This window comes from Equus asinus, chromosome 28 (assembly GCF_041296235.1).
Source record: "Equus asinus isolate D_3611 breed Donkey chromosome 28, EquAss-T2T_v2, whole genome shotgun sequence".
NCBI classification, from domain to species: Eukaryota; Metazoa; Chordata; class Mammalia; order Perissodactyla; family Equidae; genus Equus; species Equus asinus.
Window position 1 is genome coordinate 50,960,394 of NC_091817.1, and position 20,905 is coordinate 50,981,298.

General features: G+C 53.7%; 2 protein-coding genes across 4 annotated transcripts; one reads left to right on the forward strand and one right to left on the reverse strand.

Annotated features, from left to right (window-relative positions):
* Positions 1-241: 241 nt before the first annotated feature.
* On the reverse strand, positions 242-9,611 carry CHMP1A (charged multivesicular body protein 1A). Its single transcript, XM_014836562.3, has 7 exons — positions 9,497-9,611; positions 7,643-7,662; positions 4,564-4,641; positions 3,548-3,694; positions 2,999-3,127; positions 2,439-2,626; positions 242-1,884 (listed from the first exon to the last, which is right to left on the reverse strand). The coding sequence occupies exons 1-7, from the start codon at positions 9,501-9,503 to the stop codon at positions 1,863-1,865; spliced, it is 591 nt and encodes a 196-aa protein (XP_014692048.1). The 5' UTR covers positions 9,504-9,611; the 3' UTR covers positions 242-1,862.
* On the forward strand, positions 9,501-20,020 carry SPATA33 (spermatogenesis associated 33). 3 transcript variants are annotated; one of them, XM_014836561.3, is made up of 3 exons: positions 9,501-9,697; positions 10,128-10,298; positions 18,910-20,020. In XM_014836561.3, the coding sequence occupies exons 1-3, from the start codon at positions 9,502-9,504 to the stop codon at positions 19,152-19,154; spliced, it is 612 nt and encodes a 203-aa protein (XP_014692047.2). In that variant the 5' UTR covers position 9,501; the 3' UTR covers positions 19,155-20,020. The 3 variants fall into 3 exon arrangements, with proteins under 3 accessions (XP_014692047.2, XP_044617605.1, XP_044617606.1); XM_044761670.2 differs by having other exon boundaries at positions 9,669-9,776; XM_044761671.2 differs by lacking the exons at positions 9,501-9,697; positions 10,128-10,298 and adding an exon at positions 9,804-10,090.
* Positions 20,021-20,905: the final 885 nt, after the last annotated feature.

Below are 20,905 nucleotides of genomic sequence, written 5' to 3' on the forward strand. Positions count from 1 at the left end.
ATCCTTTGTTTGCAACTTCTATGTGAGTTTAAAATCATTTCAAGGTAAAAACTTAAAGAGAATTTAAAACTGCAGGTTCTGATTCCATCTGTGTGGGTGGGGCCTGAGACTCTGCATTCCTCACACCACCTGCCTCCCCAACCCCAGATGCCCCTCCTCAGCCTCGGACGAACCACCCTGCAGGTCCCACCCATGACTCCCCCCGCGCCCCCCAAGACCAGTAACACAAAGCTGGAGAAAGTTCTCAGGGATCAACTTGTTTACTCACAACAGCATTTTAGGAAAAAGGGCAAACATGCCCACTGCCCTTTGAGGAGCCACGGCCTCCGCCCCCCACCCAGCATGTCCGTGGAGCTCTGCACCCCTGGGGAGAGGATACTCAGGACCTTCTCTGAACCTTCAGCACGTGGGCACCCCAAGGGACCCCAGCCAGGGAGGGAGGCGAGGTCGGCATGGTGGAAGAAATGCTGGACAGTGCCTGACCCTGCCCTCTGGCCTCGCCACGTGGCCCACGGCTGCTCCTGGCACGACTATCGCGCACAGGGAGGCCGGGAGAGTCAGACAGAGCAAGTCAAGGTAAAGGTCCCCAGCGCTCCTGTTCACAAGAGCTGTCGGTGAGAGGACAGGCCAGCTGGTGGAGGCCTCTGTGAGGGCTGCGTGTGGTGGTCAGCTGTGCACAGAGCCAGGCCACGGTCAGGACCAAGCACGCAGTTCCCACCAGCTCACGCCGAGGGGGCTCAGACCCAATGCTCTGCGTCTGCTGCCTGCTCCTTCTATTTTGGCAAAAACAGAAAATAAAAAGCCCTGGAATCTTCAAGAAAATGAAGTAAACTTCAGGAATCGAAAAAACCAGACAGTGGCCTGTCCCAGGACCCTCCCAGGCCGTCCCAGCAGGTGGTCAGGAGGAGTCTGCGGCCAGCCTCTGCGCAGCAGCAGCAGCCGAGGGCTCCTCGAAGCACCGCTGCACTGGCCCTGGCTCCTGAGGTCAAGTGGTGTGAGCCCAGAAGGCAGGAGGGGAGGCCAGTCGTGGGGAGGCACTCGTTACAGCGACAGGGGACAGCGACAGAGAAAGCATGCCACTGTGCCAGCCCACTCCGTGGCTGGGAGGTGCCTCAGCACACTCTGGGTTGCTGGAGGAGACACGCAGGATACCCCAGGGGGCCCATAGCCCTCCAGAGGTGGCAGTGGAGCAAGGACGCAGACCCCCGGGGGGGGACACCTGGACTCAGAGCCCAGCAGCCCGAGTGGGGCTCAGGCAGTTGGCAGGAGCACAGGTCCCGGCTGGAGTGGCCGAGACCTCATCCCTGGGATGTTCCATAAAGGCCCCAGGATGGAGTGTTTGCTGGGTGGCCCTCAAGGACATCCTTCAGCACACAAAGGCCCCCAGCACCTCCTCAGTGTACCACTGGGGCCATGTCTGTCTGAGGGGTGGAGTGCTCCCTGCTCCCTGCCTGGCAGGAGGGGCCCTGACCCTGCTGGCTGACCACCAGTAGCATGTCTGCCATCATGCGGAGTGTGAAGGTCCCACAATCCACATGGTGTCCACTGGCCAGGCCCCATCAACTCCTCAGAGGGTGGGGGATGAGGGGAGCCTGCAGATCCCCCAGCTGGTCGGCCCAGAATCACAGAAATTACCCACAGAAGCCAGAAGTTGGTGCAAACTCACCAGGACATAGACCCACGGCCCCCCTAAAAGAAGAGGAACAATTCCCAGGCCTGGCAGGTAAGGCTGGGTGCAGCGAGGGCTGACGGCTGCTGCTGCAGGGTCAGCAGAAAGGCAGGACGCAGTGCAGAGGGAGAGGCTTCCTTCCTGGCCCTTCCTGCGCATCGAGGCTGGGGCAGCGCACTGCGGCCGGGCGCGGCTAGTTCCTCAAGGCGGCCAACCTGCAAATCAACAATACCGGTGAGGGAGGCGAGGGCCAGGGCCGTCTCTGAACCACGGTGCACTCAGGTGCAAGACGCCACCCTGGGAGCCACCCTGGGCCCCTCATCCATCCATCAGGCCATGGTCTTTTCCTCTCAATTTCTGCTTTTCAAGGCTGTCCCGAGATAGCACGTGAAGGGCTCCAGAAACGGCCAGGCACCCTTCCATCCTCGTTTCTGTTCTGTCAGGAAGAGCAGACCCCCTCTCTAAAGCGAGCTGTGGATGGGCGTGTGAGCCTCATGCTGATGCACAGCATGGAGCAGGGGAGAGGCCATCAGACAGGCAGAGTGAGCTGCTCCTGCGCCTGGAGGCATGCAACTGAAACTTAACAACTGGGGACGGAGCCGCCCTCTGTGCAGGCCCCTGGAGGGTGCTGGGGGTGGGGCATCTGAGCCGAGCTCCCCGGTCCAAGCCTCGCCTCAGAGGTGCCTGGAGCCCAGAATGCACTCCGGCCCTCACAAGCACAGCATCATGGCAGGGGTCCACCACCTGCCATTTCCGGTGCCGGGCCCACCTCCGAGACAGCTGGTCCTCCTGGCTGCGCACAGAGCTCTCGCCCACGGCGGAGGCGCCCTCAGGCAGCCGGCTGAGCTGGTCCAGCACCTCTAGGCCATTCTCCTCGGCGATCTGCATAATGAGGCTGTCCACCTGCTCCTGTGGTGTGGTCAGTGTGGTGGCCGAGCTCATGGAGTCCTCCATCACCTGGGGGGTCATGTTTGAGGCAGTTGAGCCCAGGCCCCAGGAGCCCCCGCTACAGCCTCAAGAGGGCCCCACAGCCCCCGTACTGGTCACCCTGTCTGGATACACTTCCTGTCTGCTCCCTCCGCCCACATCAGCCTTCTCCATGCTCCACTCTCTCCTGACTGCTTTCTCCAGCTCTCTCATCCCTTGGGTGTCATGCAGAGTCGCCTGCACAGAGAGCCTTCCTGGCCACCACACCCCAGCCCCAGGCCCCCTCATCTGCTGACCTCTGTGTGCTGGTCCAGACTCCCCGCAAGGAATCAGGGGCCCAGCGCAGAGGACACGTGGTGACACTGGGGAGGGAACACATGCCCGGATCAAGGGCCGACCTACCGATGTATGCACGTCCAGGTTCTGCACCTGCTGCTCGAACCTGTCCATCACCGCAGAGACCTTCTGCAGGTCCATGCTGCTCAGCGCCCTGTCCAGGGCCTTGGTCACCTGCGCCATGTTCTTGGTCACCTGGCACAGGAGGCAACAGGACTAAAAGAAGGAACACCACCCCCCAGGGACAGGCGTCTGAGTGCCCCTGAGGAGAGCTGGCCCTCTGCTGTCCAGGCACGCAGGGCCAGCAAGACCCGGGCTGGGCCAAGCCGAGCCGCGCTTGAGGCAGGCTGGGCCTCTAGGATGCGCGGGCCCTCTCCTGGCAGGTCCCCAGGAAACGCTGTCAACCAAAGGACAGACACAAGGAGACCCAGCCCGCGAGCACTTCAGAAAAGTCCAAGGACACCACGGATCTTGGGGGTTGTTTTCTCCTTCGGCACCGGCCTTCCTGTGTGGAGGGAACCCCACCACGGAACCAAAGGGTCGGCAGGATTCCCCCTCCCCAGCCAGCCCCTGCTCCTGCCAGCAGAAGGCGGCTCACGTGGCCTAAACACTCACCCCTTTCATGGTCACAGCCGTCTGCACCTTGGAGGCCACTGCGTCCACGCGGGATGCCATGCGGAGCCAGTTCACACCTTCGTTCTTCTTGCGGATGGCATTCTCAGCGTAGACGCGGGCACACTCCACGTTCTTCTGCTGCAGGGCCTGAAACCGAGGGGAGACACCGGCTGGGACGACCTGGCTGTCTGTCTGCGCAAGCTCTGCCTGCCCTGCTAGCGTGGGGGCCGCTCCTGTTTCAAGACCCTCTGCAGGCGTTCTCATCAGAAACGTCTGTGAGCTTCACGGACGTGCAGTCACCCAGGCCCTGAGCCTGCTCAGGAGCGAAGGTGTCCCAGGGCAGAGCCACCAGACCAGCCTACAGAGGGGTAAACAGGAAACACAGCCACCCCTCCCAGCCTCTCTACCCCCACGATGCGCTCAGCCCTCTGCAACTTCGTGTCAAGTTGCCCAAACCATCTCACACCAGCTCATAAAAGCCAGAGAGGGCAACGCTGATCCCAAAGGAACCACACGGTGGGCGGGAGACGAAGGACTCAGACCAGGGTCAGCTGCCAGCACCCTTTGTGCCCTGCGAGCCCCAGGCTGGGTGAGGGGGCACCAAAATCCAACACTCCCACGGACATGGTTAAGAAAGTCCCTGGGAGAGCAGCCCGTCCCTGGAGAGGCCTCGTGTGGGCAGGGACCCCCCCCAGCCCTGCTCTCCACCACATGGAGGAGGTGACTGAGAGCCGAAGTGATGGGGTCACGGTAGGCACAGCTGGAAGCCCACTTGCCATGCAATTTGCAAAAAAAGCAAGCTCAGAACACTGGAAAAGAATAAAAGGCATGGACATTCCAAGAAAAAGAACAAAGCGGCGCGTAATCTTCCTGCTCTGGACACCCTCGATGCACGCGCTGCAGGCCTCATGCGGAAGGAACGAGTGAGTCATGGGGGCACCTCACATGAGAAGACACCCCAGGGAGACAGAACTGGCAGAGGGCGGGCAGAGAGGGAGAGCCCAGCGGAGGCCCACCTTCTTCACTTTGGCCTGCTCCGCCTTGGCGTCCTTCTCCGCTTTCTTGGCCAGCTTCTCCAGCTGCTTCGCCGTGAACTGAGTAGAAATAGGACGCGGGTCAGACACTTGAAGCCAGCCCCCGGCCTCCGCTCCCTGCTCCCCACACTCTGCCAGGCCCTGGCCCCCAGGCAGAGGAGCCCAGGGAAAACTCAGCAGGCTCTCGGAGGCTGTCGGGGAAGAGGCTGTGAAGGGTTTTCTGAGACGTCTGTCCTCTCCCAGAGCATCCTAATCCAACCCTCCCCCAGAGCAGAAAGTTAAAAAGGCGACTCCTACAATCCCTACTTCTGTTCACGGATGGATTTCCAACTCAGGGAAAAAACCCAACAGAACCTGCTTCAGGCTACCCAGAGGAATAATACAGAATTCCAGATGGAAATACACCTCCGAGTGTTATCTGTGCTCGTGAGGAGCTGCCAGGCCACGCACGCAGCTTCCTGACACCCAACTGTTGACCCTACAGGAAACCACATCTTGTTTCCCCGGGCCTCTGCAGCCCTGGTCCAAGTCCAGGACCAGGATGACGGGTCGGCTGCGTGAGGGCTCGGCGCAGGCCCCCACCACCTGGATGGAGTGGGTTGAGAGTGGGCTGCCTGGCCCTGAGCCCCTCTCACACATACTGCCATCTCGTGGGCATCTTCCCACTGGTCACTTCTGTCCCAGCAACATCACAGACTGGGTCACCTAGGTGAGTTAGCCCGAGGTTTATGTGAAACACACCTCAGCCTGTAAGTCTGTCAGAAGGGCGGACATCGCCATACCCTGAGGGTGGCCCTCTTTAGAGAGAATTTTCTTCCCACCACCACTATCCCATCTTCGCAGCTCTGTCCCCGACCCGCCTTCCTTCCGCACAGCCCGGGCCTCGGCCCCTTGCCCAAGCTCCTGGGGGCCTCAGCCCCCTGGCAGCCCTCCTTCCACCGACCTTGAATCGTCCTGCACCAGCTTCTCTGCCCCCTGGTCAGCAGCTGGGAGCAGAGGAGAAACCACCACAGGTGTCAGGAGCATCATGCAACCCCACGGCCTTGACCCCCTCCTTCTCGCCTGCCTCTGCCCTTCAGCCCTGAAATGCGCAGACAACAAGAAGGCAGCCGGACCAGAGGCTGCCACCAGCTCCTAACCGTCAGCCTTGCTCCTCAGGCAGCTCACATCAGCGTTCGCGGCCCCTGATGCTGACGTTCTTCCCTCCTTCCACCCCTTTAAGCCCGCACGGTCCAGTGCAGTAGCCACTCACCACATGTGGCTATTTAAATTACCCCAAATTAATTAAAAGTAAAAATTCAGTTCCTTAGTCGTACTACCCACGCTCCAAATGCTGGATGCGGCTGTGACGGGGCAGCACCCAGCGACCACACTCCTGGCTACAGCGTTCAGCATGCCCCCCCGCAGCTCTGTGTGTCTGCAGCCCACGTCCTGGTTGCGCTGCAGAACCAGGGACCCCCACCCACACAGGACGTTCAGCAGGCACCCCGTCCACCCAGGTGGAAGCCCAGGCTTTCTCCCCGTCCTCCACCCCCAGCCCTGCCCCTTTCTCCTGACGCTCAGTGGCCCGCTCTGTCCTTCTGACTCATGCCACGTCCACCCTCGCCTAACTCCCTGCCTGCTGGACTCTCACAGGCCTACCTGTTCCTAGTCTTGGCCCTCCCTCCACGGCCCACAGAGGGCCTAAAGGACACATCTGGCCACCTTCCCCCTTCACACAGAAGCTTCCAGCAGCTCCCACTGCCTTTAAACGAAGCCCACTCCTCAGCAGATGCCCCAGGATCCACCTGCCAGCAGCAGCAGGGACCCCCGAACACCCAACCTCCTACCTCGACAGCATGGTTCACAGAGTTTCTCCCTCCTGGAGGGCCCAGCCCAGCCCTGGCCAGAGTGGACCACAAGAGCCCCTAAAACAGACCTCACTTGACCAGGAGGCTGGTGGGCAGAATGCTCCGAGGACCCGAGGGAAGGAGAGACCTCCAGAGGCCCACCTGGCTTCCGAACTCTGGCCCCACTGGCGGCGTCCCCTCAGCCTGCAACACCCACCACCTGGGAGGACGTGCCGCCCCTCAGCCCCTCCACAGCCCCGGCTTCCCCCAGGCACGTGGGACTCTGTTCTAGAGAAAGGGTTTCCTGTCTGCCTCCCTCACACTCCTACGTTCATGGAAGGAACATCTAGATTTTCTGACTCTGAGCACCCAACATAGCCCCTTCCACTCGAGTCTGCTGAACAGAGCGCCCGAGGCCTCAGTGTTCCCTGCCCTCCCGTCTGTGGCAAAGCCAGTGTGACGAGCTACAGTGGTGGCCTGCGTGTATCACTCCTGCCCAGACTTTCAGAACTAACCATGGGTGAGGGCATTTAAGGGAAACGTGGCAGAAGCCTGCCCTGGATTAATCAGAAGTGCACACGCCACTCCAGACAGGAGGAACGCTCAGCTGCCCGGAACACTCCTGCAGTGTGCTTATAGAGGCTCTGAGCCACAGGTTTAAATGCCTAGTGGAGCATCGAAGGGTGCACCCAATACCCAAACTGTGTTCTTTTTTTTCTTTTGCTGAGGAAGATTCACCCTGAGCTAACATCCATTGTCAATCTTCCTTTTCTTTTTTCTTTCTTTCTTTCTTTTTTTTTTGCTGAAGAAGACTGTCACTGAGCTAATGTCTGTACCAGTCTTCCTCTATTTTCTATGTGGGTTGCCACCGATAGCATGGCTGCCCACGAGCAGTGTAGGTCTGCACCTGGGAATCAAACTTGGGTCGCTGAAGCAGAGTGTGCGACCTTACCACTACCCCATGGGGCCAGCCCCGCTGTGTTTCTTAAAGATAACACCCTCCCTCTGGCATGGAAGAGCCCAAGCAACCTGCTTCCACTCAGCCCGAGACAAGGAAAGAGTTAATACGCCATCAAGCCAACTTAATAACCCCCTTTTGTCGTCAGTCAGGCTGAGCACTGTGCAGAGACCACCCAATTTATAATTTGTCCCTCTGAGTGTGACTTACACCATGTGTCCCCATTCGCTAACCAGCAAGACAGGGTTGGGGTGACCGGTCACGTGATACATACCTTCAACTGGAACAGGGTATCTGCAAAGAGAGGAGATGGTTTGAGGATTTAAAGAAATGCACTTCTAACAAGCAGATGGGGTCACTAAGACTCCCCTAGACATGAAGAGCTGGACAGAATGCAAGCACGGATGGCACTGACTGGGGCCTGCCTGGAAGCCCCCTCCACACAGGACCAGTGCACCAGCTCTGCTCCTGTGAGCCACAGGGCTTGGGCAAACGCAGAGCTCCTGCACCTCTGATCCCTCACAGGCAACACCAGGACAGCATGAGCAGACCTCAAGGATTAGTGTGCGGGCAAATGAGGTCTGGGATGCAGTGCACGGCCCACGGGGAAAACGCAAGATGGCAGTTTGTAATTAAGGCAACTTTAGGAAGGACCATTGGGAGTCCTTCCCAATTTAATGAGGCTCAGTACTTGACAGGCTATTTTTCACATACTCTTTCTCTCCAAAAGTAAACGGATATAAATAGCAGAGTGATGACTCTTACACTGTCAAAAGGTGGCCCACAGACAGAAATGACCCACCCAGCTGCCACTTCTGAGCCACTGAATCAGGCTCAGGCGCCTCCCTATCCACACGCGAGGAACCAAAGAGACCTGAGTGTACCAGTGGCTAATTCCTCTGACATCGAGCTTACTACTCACCACAAGCAAGAGCTGGGCAGATTCAGGTGCATCTCAAAACTATCTCAATTCATTCAATTTCTAAATTTGGAGAATGATTCCTGACAGGGTTTACCACCCTAGCCCAGAATGAGAAACAAATCCTGTAACCAGAATGGGGTGCTGGGTGTTGACAAACGCAAATCAAGGCTCCGGGCTCAGAGCCCAGCCCACTCTTCAGATAAGCTCCGCGCCTCCACCATCGACCACTGCAGGCACCGTGAAGGCGAAGTTGCCAGCCATGACTCCGGAAAACAGAGCTAACCTGACACAGGTGGCAGGCAGGGTGCCGACTGCAGGGAAAACAAGGCTGGCCTGGGTGTGGCCGGGCCCTTGCACTCAGTGTGTGACCTGAGTCGCCCTCTACCCCCCACCCCCCTCACTGCTTTCTCATCTAGATGTGAGTGGTAGGAACAGGATCTGAAGAGCAGGGTTTGCCAAGGCAAAACTAACCCTGGAGAAAAGTGACATGGGCAGAAGAAATGCCCTTGAAAGCTGAGTGGATTGTGGAGCAAAAACCAACATTTGTGTGGGGGTGACGGAGGAAGCGATGCTGCTCACCTCTCTAAGGTGGTTTGTATAGAATTCCCCTCATGACAATGACATGGCTGTGCAGCTTTCCACGACTCAGTGATTTTCACCACGTCTCCATCACACCAGCCCTTAACAGCCTAGCAAGCGTACGTGGCTTCACTCTATCACTGATTCTTCCTGTTCTTTGGCATCCCTGAGCACAGAGCCGGCAGAGTGGGCCCCGAGGAGGTGCTGCAGGCAGCGGGAGCCAGGACCAGGAGCCAGACCGCCCGGGGCGTGTCCTGCACAGGCTTCCTCTGCCCCTCTGTGACCCCATCTGCAGCAGGGGGCATAAAGCTTCATCTCAAACCGTGCCTGGCACGTAGTGAGTGCTTTCTGCCTGAGCTCTTCCCACTGCTCTTAGTGGTGTTCCGGGGACAGTGGTGCCAACTGTCTCCTTTTCCGGTGCCCTCTGACCTGACATCTCAGGGCCTCAAAGGCCAATGTCCCTTGCGAGTACCGGAGTTGGGGGTGGGGGTTGGGGAAGGAGGTCAGGGTCTGGGGACGGGAGTCCAGGTCTGGGGTCGGGGATCGGGGTCCGGGGTCGGGCCTGGAGCCCCGCCCGCGGGAGAAGCGGCCTCGCCCCGCGTGGCCCCGGAGGGCAGCTGCTCTCACCGTCCATGGCCAGTCCGGCAGCGACGGCCCACGGAGAAACGGAGGAACGCGATCTCCCCGCGGCGTCGATCGCCCCGACCAGCTCTGCGGGGCGGGAGCTTCCGGGGTCGCCCCTCACTTCCGGCTCCTGCCCTCTCGCGAGAGGACAGGTGTCCCGCGGGCGAGGCGTTGCCGTGGAGACCCGCGCGTCAGCGGCCCTCTGTGAGTCAATCGGCCGCGCCCGCAGGGCGGGGTGGCTCGCCTATGGGCCTTTCCAAAAGCAAACGTAAACCCGGGAAAGGTAAAGGGCCGCCGCCCTCCGTCTCCCTGGCGCGGCCCCGCCCGGGGCGAGGCCCGGTGGCCGCGGCGGGCGCGGGGCTGGGAGTGCGTCCAAGGGCCAGCGGGTCCGCCCCGAGGGGCCTGTCTCTTGGGCGCCCCACCCCGCCATCCCCCCTGCGCCTGGGTCCTTCCTGATGACCGTGCCTCTCGAATCTTCCTCCACGGAAATAGCCGTGTTTAGGGAGACGGAGCGACCCAAGTCTTGCAGGCTGTCTTATCTCAGTCTGGACCAAAGCAGGCGACTGAAGGATGGTGGGATCCATTGCCCTAAATTCGGTAAATTACGGGTCTGATTAGTTATCCTACGTTGCAGGTGAGGAACAAAAGAAGGGGTGCACCTATTCAGTCCCAAAGGCTAGGGGCAGGTCTACGGACAGGCCTTCCCGAGAGCCTGCGAAGCCTCCAGACACTCAGCCTGTGGAGAGCTTCCATCAGGAGGAAGAGGCGGCCAAGCAGCAGCGGCCTTCTGCATCTGGAGTCGAAGGTAGGACACGCCCAGAAGGAGCGAAACCGAGAAGTGGACCTTCCAGGAGTTTGGGAAAGGGGGAAACAGGAGCCTGAGTGATGGGACACTAATAGCAGGGGCTTGCCCTACGAGGGACCGGGTTTTAGGACCTTTATGTAGCAGGTGAGTATCCAGGATTCTAGGTGGGAAATACACGTTCAGTAAAGGTTTAGGTCAGTTCCCAAGGAATAGATGGATAACAGATGGTCCAGAGGGGCTTGGCAGTGTCCGGACACAAGGCATACCCACGTTACCCCAGAGCACTGGGTGTTTCTTGGCACCACTGTGGTTCCTTCAACATTCCACAGACTGGAATGGAACCTTGGGAGTCTGCTCCTGTCTGGAGTGTCGTCATGTGTAAGAAGGGCTGTGGGAGCTCTCTGCCTGGGTGCAGGGGTGGAGGCAGGAATAGAACGTTCGTGGGAGGAGGGTGAAACAGTTTGGCACATTTATTCACTTCATAACCACCCAGTGAGGCCAGACCTTCGCGTGTGGGTGGAGGGGATGAGGCCACAGAAGCAGCCAGAGTATGAAGTCTTTTATTAGTTTTATCATGTGGGTTGTGGAAATGGAACTGTTAAATAATTAAAATGAGGTGTGATGGGGTTTGTGCCTCGGAAAAGTCTCTCTGTCACCAGAATAGATGCCATCCGGGCAGTGAGGAGACTTGTCAGAGGCCCATTGCAGTCACTGAGTGGGAACTAATGAGGCAGTGGAAATAGGAATTCCAAAAGGATCCAGGAGGTAGACCAGCAGAACCTGCTGTCTATGAGGTGTGGGGGGAAGTGGGAGGAGCCAAGAAGGTGGGCTTTAGGGACCATGAGAATGAATGGTTGGTGGGTCACACAAGGAAGGAGGACAGGAGGAATGCTGGCCCGCAGGGAGAGAGGAGCTGGGCCTGCCAGGTTCAGACTGAGGCACCTGTGGGGTCATCAAGGGCAGGAAGCAGTTTGAAATGAGGGTGTTGGGCTTTGGGGCAAGGCCTGAACTTCAAATCCTGATGTAGGAACCCTCACTTGAGGGTGGAAGACCATAAGAAGGGCCGGAGTCCCAGGGAGGAGGTTTGGAGAATACTACCAGTCTGTCAGGAGGCTTGGCCAGTCACAAAAAGCCACCCAGACGCGGCTGTACTGCCACATGTTCACTGTCTGCCAAAGGAAAGAAGGGTCAGAGGCAGGGCGCTCGGTGGTTTGCTCAGCAGCACGGCAGCGACATCAAGGACTGTGTGTCTGCACTTTGCCACTCGCAGTATCCACGGTCCCCAGAGAGCTGGACGGCTCTAGGTCACTCCAGACAGGACTGCGCCTAGTCTGTGCTTCATGTCAGCAAAGAGAACCTTCCCCCGGTGGGCCTCACCTGCCCAGCCTCTCCAGGATGAGCTCAACCGTGCAACTTCCAGGGCTGGGCCTGTGCCACCAAGGGAAGGCTGGGCAGGGAACTGCCTGTCACACCCTCATTTCAGGGGGCGAGAGAAGATGCATATGGAGGGGACAGGCCAGAGAACAAGAGTGAGGATGGAGTGTCCAGAAAGGAAGTGAAGAGTGTGGTTTCTCTGTGTAATGAGACATCTCAGCGATAACAAGGAACAAGCCAGTGACACCTGCTGCACACTGAAGGATTCTCCAAAGCACGATAGCGGGAAAGAAGCCAGATGTAAGACCACATGTATTATTATCCCGTTTGTATGAAGTGTCCAGAAAAGGCAGGTTCATAGAGAGGGAAGCCTGGGCTAAGGCTAGGAGTGGGGATTGGCCGCAAATGGGCAAAGGGGTCTTTTGAGGGTGATGGAAATGTTCTTAAAAGTGGATCCGTGGTTGTCCAACTCTGAAAGTTTACCAAAAGTCATTGAATTGTATGCTTTAAACAGGCGAATTTTATGGTATGTAACAGCAATAAAGCTGCTAAAAAAGAAAGGAAGAGCACTGGTCCTCAGTGTTGAGTGCTGCAGGGAGATGGGTAAAGCAGGGGCGACTCGGTGGCAGAGGCGAGCAGCTGGGCCGGGTGGCCTTCCAGAGAGCAGCACGCAGGGCTCAGAAGAGCAGACGCACATGTGGCCTGCCCGGAAGAACATCTCAACCAGGGAAGCGCATCTTCTCTCTCAGTCATGTTTTAAAGCTGAGGAATTTCCCTATTAGATTTGGAAAAGTTAGAACTTTTGGAAGTCAAAGTTTCTTTAAATTAACCTAATACCATAAAAGCCTTGGAGAAGTGGAGAGTTCCAAACAAGCCAAAAATACTGTGTATTATAAAATTATTAAAAGTTGGTTTTACTCTTGTGGGATAGAAATCAGAAAGTGATTGCTGGGGTAGAGGAGGCTCGCCGACTGGAAAGGGGCCTGTGGGGCCCTTGTAGGGTGATGGAGAGTTCTGCATCTTGTTTGGGTGATTACATAGATATGTACAGTTGTGGAAACTCATCTAGCTGAACTCTTAAAAACTGTGTATTTTACCTTGTGTGAATTATGCCTCTAAAAACATGGAATATACACGAGTCCTTGTCTCTTTGAGCTGCACCCAAAATATTTAAGTACAAATGGATGTGGTGAATGGAGACCGTGTCTGGGATTTGATGCAAAGAGAAGGAGTGTACACGTGGATGACGGTGTTTTCCAAAGATGGCCACAACTCCTCTCTCCCACGTGTTCTATGGTGTGACCTTGATGCTCCTCCCACTTGGGGGGGGGGGTGTTCCCTCTCCTTAAATCTCTGCAAGCTTGACATTCTCTTGTAAGCAATAGAATGTGGCAGGAGTGACTTCTGAGGCTGGGCCATGAAAGGTGCTGCAGTCTTGCCTTGCTCACTGGAATGCTGGCTGGTGCTTGGACCCCTAGGCCACCATGCTGTGGGGCGCTGCAGTCAGCGGTCCTGGTCTCTGGGCCCTTCCTGCCCTGGCCAGACTTGTGAGTGAACAAGCCTTTGGGTGACTCCAGCCCCTACCTTTGAGTCTTCCCGGCTGAGCCAGCACCCAGCTTGTAGCAGCCGGCATCACTCCCCAGCCCTATGAGCGGCCGTCGTGCATGTCCAGCCCCGTTGAGCCTTCAGATGACGGCAGCCACCTGGGGTCCACAGATGGGAGCTGCCCATAGAACCTGTGCTGAATTCCTGACCCGTGAAACCATGAGGAGATGCAGTGGTCGCTTTCAGCTGCTGAGGTTTGGAGTGAGCTGCTACCTGGTAGGAGTGACCAGGGGTGCTGGGGCAGGGAGAAGTTTGCGAGTTTAGAACTGTGGCAGCTGTGTGTTGGGGTATAGTGTACTATTCTCACTGCTTCTGGATATGCTTAAAATTTTGCACTACAAAATCCACAAACATACACACATTATAGAGATTAACACACCACAAACTTGCAATCAGCCAATTCCAAAATGCTGGAAATTCTACTGAAAAAATGACCCCGATTTTTCTACAAATAAATGACATGAAAAAAAGAAGGGCGCCTCAATCTGTTTGGACGGCTATAACAAAATACCGCAGATTGGGAGGCTTAAACAACAGACGTTTCTCATGATTCTGGAGGCTGGGAGTCCCATGATCTGAGTGCCGCTGATCTGGTTCCTGTAAGGACCCCTTCCTGGCCTGCAGATAGGCGTCTCGTTGCTGTGTCCCCACATGGCCAGAGAACGAGAGCTCTGGTCTCCTCCTCCTCTTACAAGAGCACAAGAATCCCATCGTGAGGTCTCCCCCTTCATGACCCCATCTAAACCTACTTCTCAAAAGCCCCACCTCCAAATACCATCACACTGGGGACTAGGCCCTCAACAGGTGAATTTGAGGGGACACAAACAGTCCATCGCAGAGAGGACTGTCATAGGAGACTTGAGACCTGTGAACCAAATGCAGTGTTGGACCTGGGCTAAGTCGTTCTGGAGATGATCAAACTGGGTATGAGATGGTAATAAAGAATCAATGATAATTTTCATCCAAGTGACAGTGCTATTGTGGTTATGCCAAAAAAAATCCCTACTGATAGAGATATACTGCATTATTGATGGGTAAAATTATATATCTGGGATTTGCTGGAAAATACCCAGGAAAAAAAAACCTCAGTAAAAAAAGATAAAACAAGGTGACAAAATAGAAATTAGGTGATGCACCTGTGGGTACTCATTATTCTATTTTCATATGTGTGAAATATTTCTGTAAGTTTTTTTTTGAAGGTAGAGTATGCATAATTGCAAGAAATGTTTGAAAAAGAAGAAAAACTTAAGGAACATTTAACAGCTATTAAAAAATATGCTGAGTGAAAAGAGCCAATTTCAAAAGGCCACATATTGTGTGATTCCATTTACATGATGTTCTCCAAATGACACAATTAGAGAGATGGAGAAGAGACTAGTGGCTGCCAGAGCTTAGGGTGGCGGAGCGTGGCTGTGGGGAAGGGGCTGACTAGCCAGGGGCAGCACAGAGGCCTTGTGGGCATGGAACAGTTCTGGAGCTTGATCTTGGTGGTGGTTACATGTGATAAAATGGCACAGAAAACACACTGTACCAAAGCCAGTGTCGTGGTTTTGCTATTTTACTGTAGTTATGTGAGATGTTACCACTGGGGGAACTGGGTGAAGGGTACATGGGACCACCCTGTACTACTTTTGCAAATTTCTGTGAATTTATAATTTCAAAATAAAAAGTTGAAAACTATATAAAAAATTATAATTAAAATAATGTAGTTCCAGTTAAAGAGTAGCTGATCAGTGAAATAGGAAATATGGACAGAATAAGTCCCTACTATGTATGTATGTGTGTGTCTGTGTATATATTTATTTTAGTGCATGATAAAATTGGCACCAAAAGTAAGTGGAAAAGGAAGGATTATACAATAAATCATGCTAGGAAAATTACTTAACATTTTAATGAAAAACGTAAGTTGGACTGTAACCTCCTGTGTGCTCAGATAAATTCCAGATGGATAAGTCTGAATGCAAAAATCGACTACAGAAAATAAGATGTAAATTTTAATCTGATTCTTCAATGAGGAACATCTTTCTAAGCCTCAAAGCAAAGACATTACAAAGAAATAGTGAAGGATTTGATGACACTAAAATGTAAAATATTTCTCCAAGTCCTCTATAAACAAATGTAAAACAAATGATAAGCTCAAAATATATTTGCAACACACATGAGAGGCCAATGAGAGATAGATCACGCTCTGACACGTCGTTAGTGGAGGTCAGACTCCTTCTTGAAGGCGGTCGGGTAATGTGGGAGGCAGGATCTGAGGCCCCATCTGTCCCAGAGAGCAGGCCCTGTGCAATCCCCTCCCCGTGAGGGCAGGCGGAGCCGTGAGCCAGATGGACGTCGTTTCTGTTATCAGGCCATTCATCCTCTGGTTTTGACTTAATCAAAATGGGGATTATCCTGGCTGAACCTGACCTAATCAAAGAATCCTTTTAAAAAAGGTAGAAGTGTCAGAGGGGTGGCTATGAAGAAGTAAGCTACCATGTCACTTATATCTCAAAAATTTTTTAAAAAGTAAAGTACCATGTTGTGAGAGGAGCTGCAAGAGACCCCCCGCGACAGCCAGCAAGAAAAGGGGGACTCCCGGCCTTGACCCACGAAGAACTGAATTCTCCCTATAACTGGAGAGTTTGGAAGCCCCCAGGTCCAGATGGGGCTGCAGCCCCGCGGACAGCTGGGTTCTGGCCAGGACTCAGGACCTGTGGGAGCTGAGATGATAAATGTTATGCGCTGTTTTAAGTTAGCCGCTAAACGTGTGGCAATTTGTTAGGCAGTAATTGAACACCAGTAAAAGTAGGGCGTACCAAGAACCCTACAAAGATTCATGTTTCTAAACGAAGAAGCTTTAAAACTCTGAGGAAGATAAAAGAAGTCCTGTTTTGGACTAGAAAGCCTCGATAATGTAAAGATGTTCATCGTCCCTTTATCTTTAAAATAACCGTGACCCCTATTAAAACACCGCAGGTCTTTTTGGGAACAGGACCAAATTATTCTAAAGTTCACCCAGGAGAATAAAAATGTAAGAATTGCAGGAAGCACCTGCAAGAGCAGAGGTGTGGGAGGGATTGAGTTCTCCGACGTGAGGCGTGTCATCCAGAGTGCCTCCTGTTCACGTGGGATTCATGTAAAGCTGCGGTGTCAAAGACGGGGAGAGACGGAGAGAGCGCTCACTGGCCTAGGACAATGCACTAGACGATCGAGAAAACACAGGGCTTCATTATTTTTACCTCAGTCACTTCTCAAAAAATTCTACGAGTCAAAAGGCTAAACAGAAAATGTGAATGAAAATGAATAAATGTTTTTATAAGTCTGGGGTAGGGAATGCCTTTTTTTAGTCTGAGAAACTCTGAAAGCCATGAGGGGGGCTGGCCTGGTGGCGCAGCGGTTAAGTTTGCACGTTCCGATTCTCGGTGGCCCAGGGTTTGCCTGTTCAGATCCCGGGTGTGGACATGGCACCACTTGGCAAAAGCCATGCTGTGGCAGGCATCCCACGTATAAAGCAGAGGAAGATGGGCATGGATGTTAGCTCAGGGCCAGTCTTCCTCAGCAAAAAGAGGAGGATTGGCAGCAGATGTTAGCTCAGGGCTAATCTTCCTCAAAAAGAAATAAAATTTTTTTTAAATAGCCATGAGGAAAGGACTGATGAATCTGACTGCTGCAAAAAGCAACAAAGGGAAGCTAAAAAGCCAGGGGACTATTTGCAACACAAATCACTAAGTGTGAATCTCCTAAATATACAAAAAGCGCTCTCACACACACACAAAGGTCAAAGTAGAAAATGAGGAAAGAGTGTGACATGCATCCACAGCAATAAATATCGCTGGCCCATGAATGAGGGACAAGGTGCTCACCCTGCCCGTGCTGAGGGCAAAGCTTCAGAGGAGTCGACGGTGACCCGTGCGGGGGCGGGGTCAGCTCTCCCATGTTCACTATGGCATGGGAAAAGATTCAGAAAATTGACAAGAGCCAGGGGAGGGTGTGGAGAAACATGCTTATAGGCTCTTAGTGGAAATATAAGTTGATATCTTTATGGAAAATAATTTGACAATATTTACCAAAATTTTCCTTCTAGTAACTTACCCAATAGATAAACCCTCAAAAGTGTGTAAATACATAAATGCAAGAATGTTCATTGCAGCATTGTTTGAAAGAGATAAAAACTGGAAATAACCTAAATTATGTTCCTCAAAGGGAGGTGGGTACGTAATCAGTGGGCCCCCAGACAGTGGCACACAGGCTGCCATGGAAGAGGAGGGGCGGCACCTGTGTGCAGACGTGAGGCTCAGCGAAGCCACGTGGTCAGCTGCAAGACAGCCTTCCACAGAGTGAAGCCAAGTGCATCCGATGGTGTGTGCGTGCACACGTGACATGTCTGGAAGAAGAAAATCACTCCGTATGCAATTTTTAATCATGTATTATTTTTTAATTAATATTCATAACATTTTAAGTAGTCTTAATATATAAAAAGCTTGTATAAATCAATGTGAAAAAACCGAACGCCCCAATTTATATTAAATGCATAATATGATAAAAAGCAGTTTTTGGCTTAATGACAAAACAAGGATACTCTCAGTGCCCAGTGCTGGCCATAGGTCATTTGGCAATTGAGGCTGTGGATGCAGCACTGAAGGTTGAGGGGGGCTCTGGACCCCAGCATCTCCCTCTGCCCCCAGCCTTCGGCAGGTGACTTAACCTCTCTGTGCCTCAGTTCTTTTGTCTGTAAAACGCAGGTCAAACGCAGGTCGTAAGAGGACAGACTTCAGAAGCTGTTGTGGGTTGTTACTGTCACTATTCTAGCTCAGAACAACATCTGGCACAGAACAGGCAACTACTATTCGTCCCCCCATGTGGCCAGGTTCATGAGATATGAAGTGGGGAACAAAGCATGCTGCAATAGGACCAGCGTAATCGTGTTTTTCTAACAAGTATGTGATGACAGGAGTATTCCAACTCTGTTTACGTACACATGTGCAGAGAGCGCGCCCTCTCTTTGTAGTGCTTTAACCAGAGGCTGAGAGGGTGTGCTTCAAGCTTGTCAGCCTGGGCAGCAGGCTGGGAGATGAGGCCGCGGAGGAGCTTCTGCCTTTGTGTTGTGTAATGTTTGACAAACTCAGCGTTTCACAAGTCCTGTGCATTCTTTGTAACCTTAACGAGTTTAAGAAAATGTTGTGGCCAACCTCAGAAATGTCATTTTCTACAGGATTCCAATGGATAAAGTTCTGTACAGAGAGCTTTTACCAGGTTAGGATCCTTTGGAAACTACGTGGGAACCTTCGCCTCTGGGGCAGGCCCTGCCGTTTTGCCTTCTGTCTCCTGCATTCCTCTCTCCTTCCAACATCTGTCACCTGAGCTGGCAGCTCAGTCTCTCCCTGGTGGATGGTGGAAGTGTCTCTTCTGTTTTCTTCCTTGAAAGAGGACCTCTAGGGCCTCCACTCTCGTAGCTGAGTGGTCAGCTTGTTTAAGCTCTGGAATGCTCATGCTCACACACGGTTGTGGCTGCCTTCAACCTCGCCTGTTTCTTTTCCTGAACCATGAATCTAATTCCTTTGCTCCGGCCCTCACACAGAAATTGTCTGCTGTATGGAAGAACTTTTCCACAGACTTATTAAATACTTGGATGTTTTCTTCCTTCTAGAGACACCTGATGTGAAGTCGAGCAGGAAGCAGGTTGCCGTTCCACAGATTGTCATCACCAGAGCCTCAAAAGAGACTCTCATCAGCTACAGTTCCATCAGAAGTGAAGATCAGACAACTATCCAGGAGCGGGCGGACTGGGGCCCCTACCACCGACACAGGAACCCCAGTACAGTAGATGCCTACGGTCCACAGATCAAAGAAGAAACAGGCGCCCCAAATCGCTGTCGTGAGTCACTATGCTGAGTCTCAGCGATGATGGCAGAAGGGTCACCCTGCCCTGTGGGAAGCTGCAGGTGCCCCTTCAGTATACGAGGTTCCCCTCAGTGACCACTTTGGTCACACCTCCCCAGAGCAGCTGGCAGTTTGGCAGAGGGCAAGAGTGACTCTGGCTCAGAGTGGACTTTGTGGTAATAAATGGATAAATCCGTATACACCTGTTGGACCTGGCTGGTTGTGCACAGTGATCAACAGATGGCAGGTGGCATCTCTTGCTCGGACTCTCGTGGCAGTTAGAATCCTTCCCTTCCGCTTCTGAGGGAGCGTGGTGTAAGTACTTGGTGGTTACAGTGAATGCAGTGTCCCCCACACTTGGAAAAAAGGTTGGACTCTGAGGACTAAACTTTACGGTGTCACATCCCAGAACAGGCAAGAGTGTAGTTGCCTTGGAGGGCCCAAGGGCTCCTCGTGTGACTGTAACCTGATCCAGGGTATTAAAGGATCCAGAAGAAGAATGTGGAGTGGGGGCAGCCATGGCACCTTGAACTGTGGAAGTGGCCTTGTCAGAGCTGCCCTGGAAGGAGAGCTGAACTGACACCTTCCTGTTTTTCTGGCTGTGGATGAGGGCTTCCACTGGTGAGGGGACATTCAGGGGACCCCCACCCTGGCTGTTTCACCCTCACCAGCAGCCCTCAGGTCAGGCTCCACTCTCTTCTGGGGTGGCTGGAGAGGATGCCCTGCTCTGTCTGGTCTCATACGTCTAGGCTGGTGACAGTATGTGTTAGCTCCTTAGTTCTAGAATGCACAGCAGGCTTTACACATGGTCTCCATGTTTCTATCTATTGATGAGCATCCTTTCTTTTAGTATTAAATAGTGCAGCTGATTTCCAATCAATTAGTTTTGGTATAACTTCAGAAAGAACAGTACATTTCATATTGACGTTGTTTACTAACACATTAATAGCATCACTAGTATTTATTCAATACATTTATTAATGCATTCTGACTGCCACAACTAAGTATTTATACGGAAAAATCAAATCCATACAAATGTGAATTTGACCCCACAGGGTCAGCACGCCTACCCTTTTCCATAAAATTTGTAGTGGCCATTACATTTCTATTATTTGGCCTAGAAATTGCTCTTCTCCTACCCTTGCCCTGAATATCTCAAACAATCTAAAAATTATCCTTACCACGGCACTAATTCTAATCTCATTATTAACTAGAAGTTCAGCTTATGAATGAATTTAAAAAGGACTAGAAAGAACTGAATATGACAATTAGTTTAAATTAAATGACTCGACTCATTATGATTAATTTCATAATTATCAAACGTCCTTAACTTATACTGACGTTACCGTAGCATTTACATTACAGTCCCCTTCGCGGGAAGCCGGCCCTGGCTCCGTCTTCCGACACGTCCCCTTCGCTGCCCCGCTTCACTCTCCCGCATCCGTCTTCCTTCCCGCGGTGGCCCGCCTCCAGCCAGGACGGAAGGTCCGCAGGGCAGAGCCTGCAGGGCCAGCACGTGGCGGGGACCCTGTGCCCCACCGCCCGGCGCTTCCTCGCGGCTCTCCGTCCCCACGGCTCCAGGGCGGCCTCGGTGCTGCAGGGAGAGCTGCCGCCACGGCCCCGCTGCGGGGCTGGAGCGCCCAGCAGCCCCCGGGGCCCCAGCCCCTCAGACTTCGGCCTCCTCCTCCGGCGGCGGTGACCCAGCGCCCCAGCCGGAGCAGGTGCCCGCGCTGAAAACTGAAATGGGGCCCGAACGTCGGGGG

Bases quoted from the DNA above. Each gene is read 5' to 3' on its own strand.
- SPATA33 (XM_014836561.3), top strand. From the start codon at position 9,502: ATGGCCAGTCCGGCAGCGACGGCCCACGGAGAAACGGAGGAACGCGAT. The intron at 9,698-10,127 runs GTGAGTCAATCG...CCTACGTTGCAG, and splicing joins CCGCGCGTCAGCGGCCCTCT to GTGAGGAACAAAAGAAGGGG. The intron at 10,299-18,909 runs GTAGGACACGCC...TCTTCCTTCTAG, and splicing joins TTCTGCATCTGGAGTCGAAG to AGACACCTGATGTGAAGTCG.
- CHMP1A (XM_014836562.3), bottom strand. The intron at 2,627-2,998 runs GTAGGTCGGCCC...ATGACCCCCCAG, and splicing joins ACCTGGACGTGCATACATCG to GTGATGGAGGACTCCATGAG. The intron at 1,885-2,438 runs GTGGGCCCGGCA...GTTGATTTGCAG, and splicing joins GAGGACCAGCTGTCTCGGAG to GTTGGCCGCCTTGAGGAACT.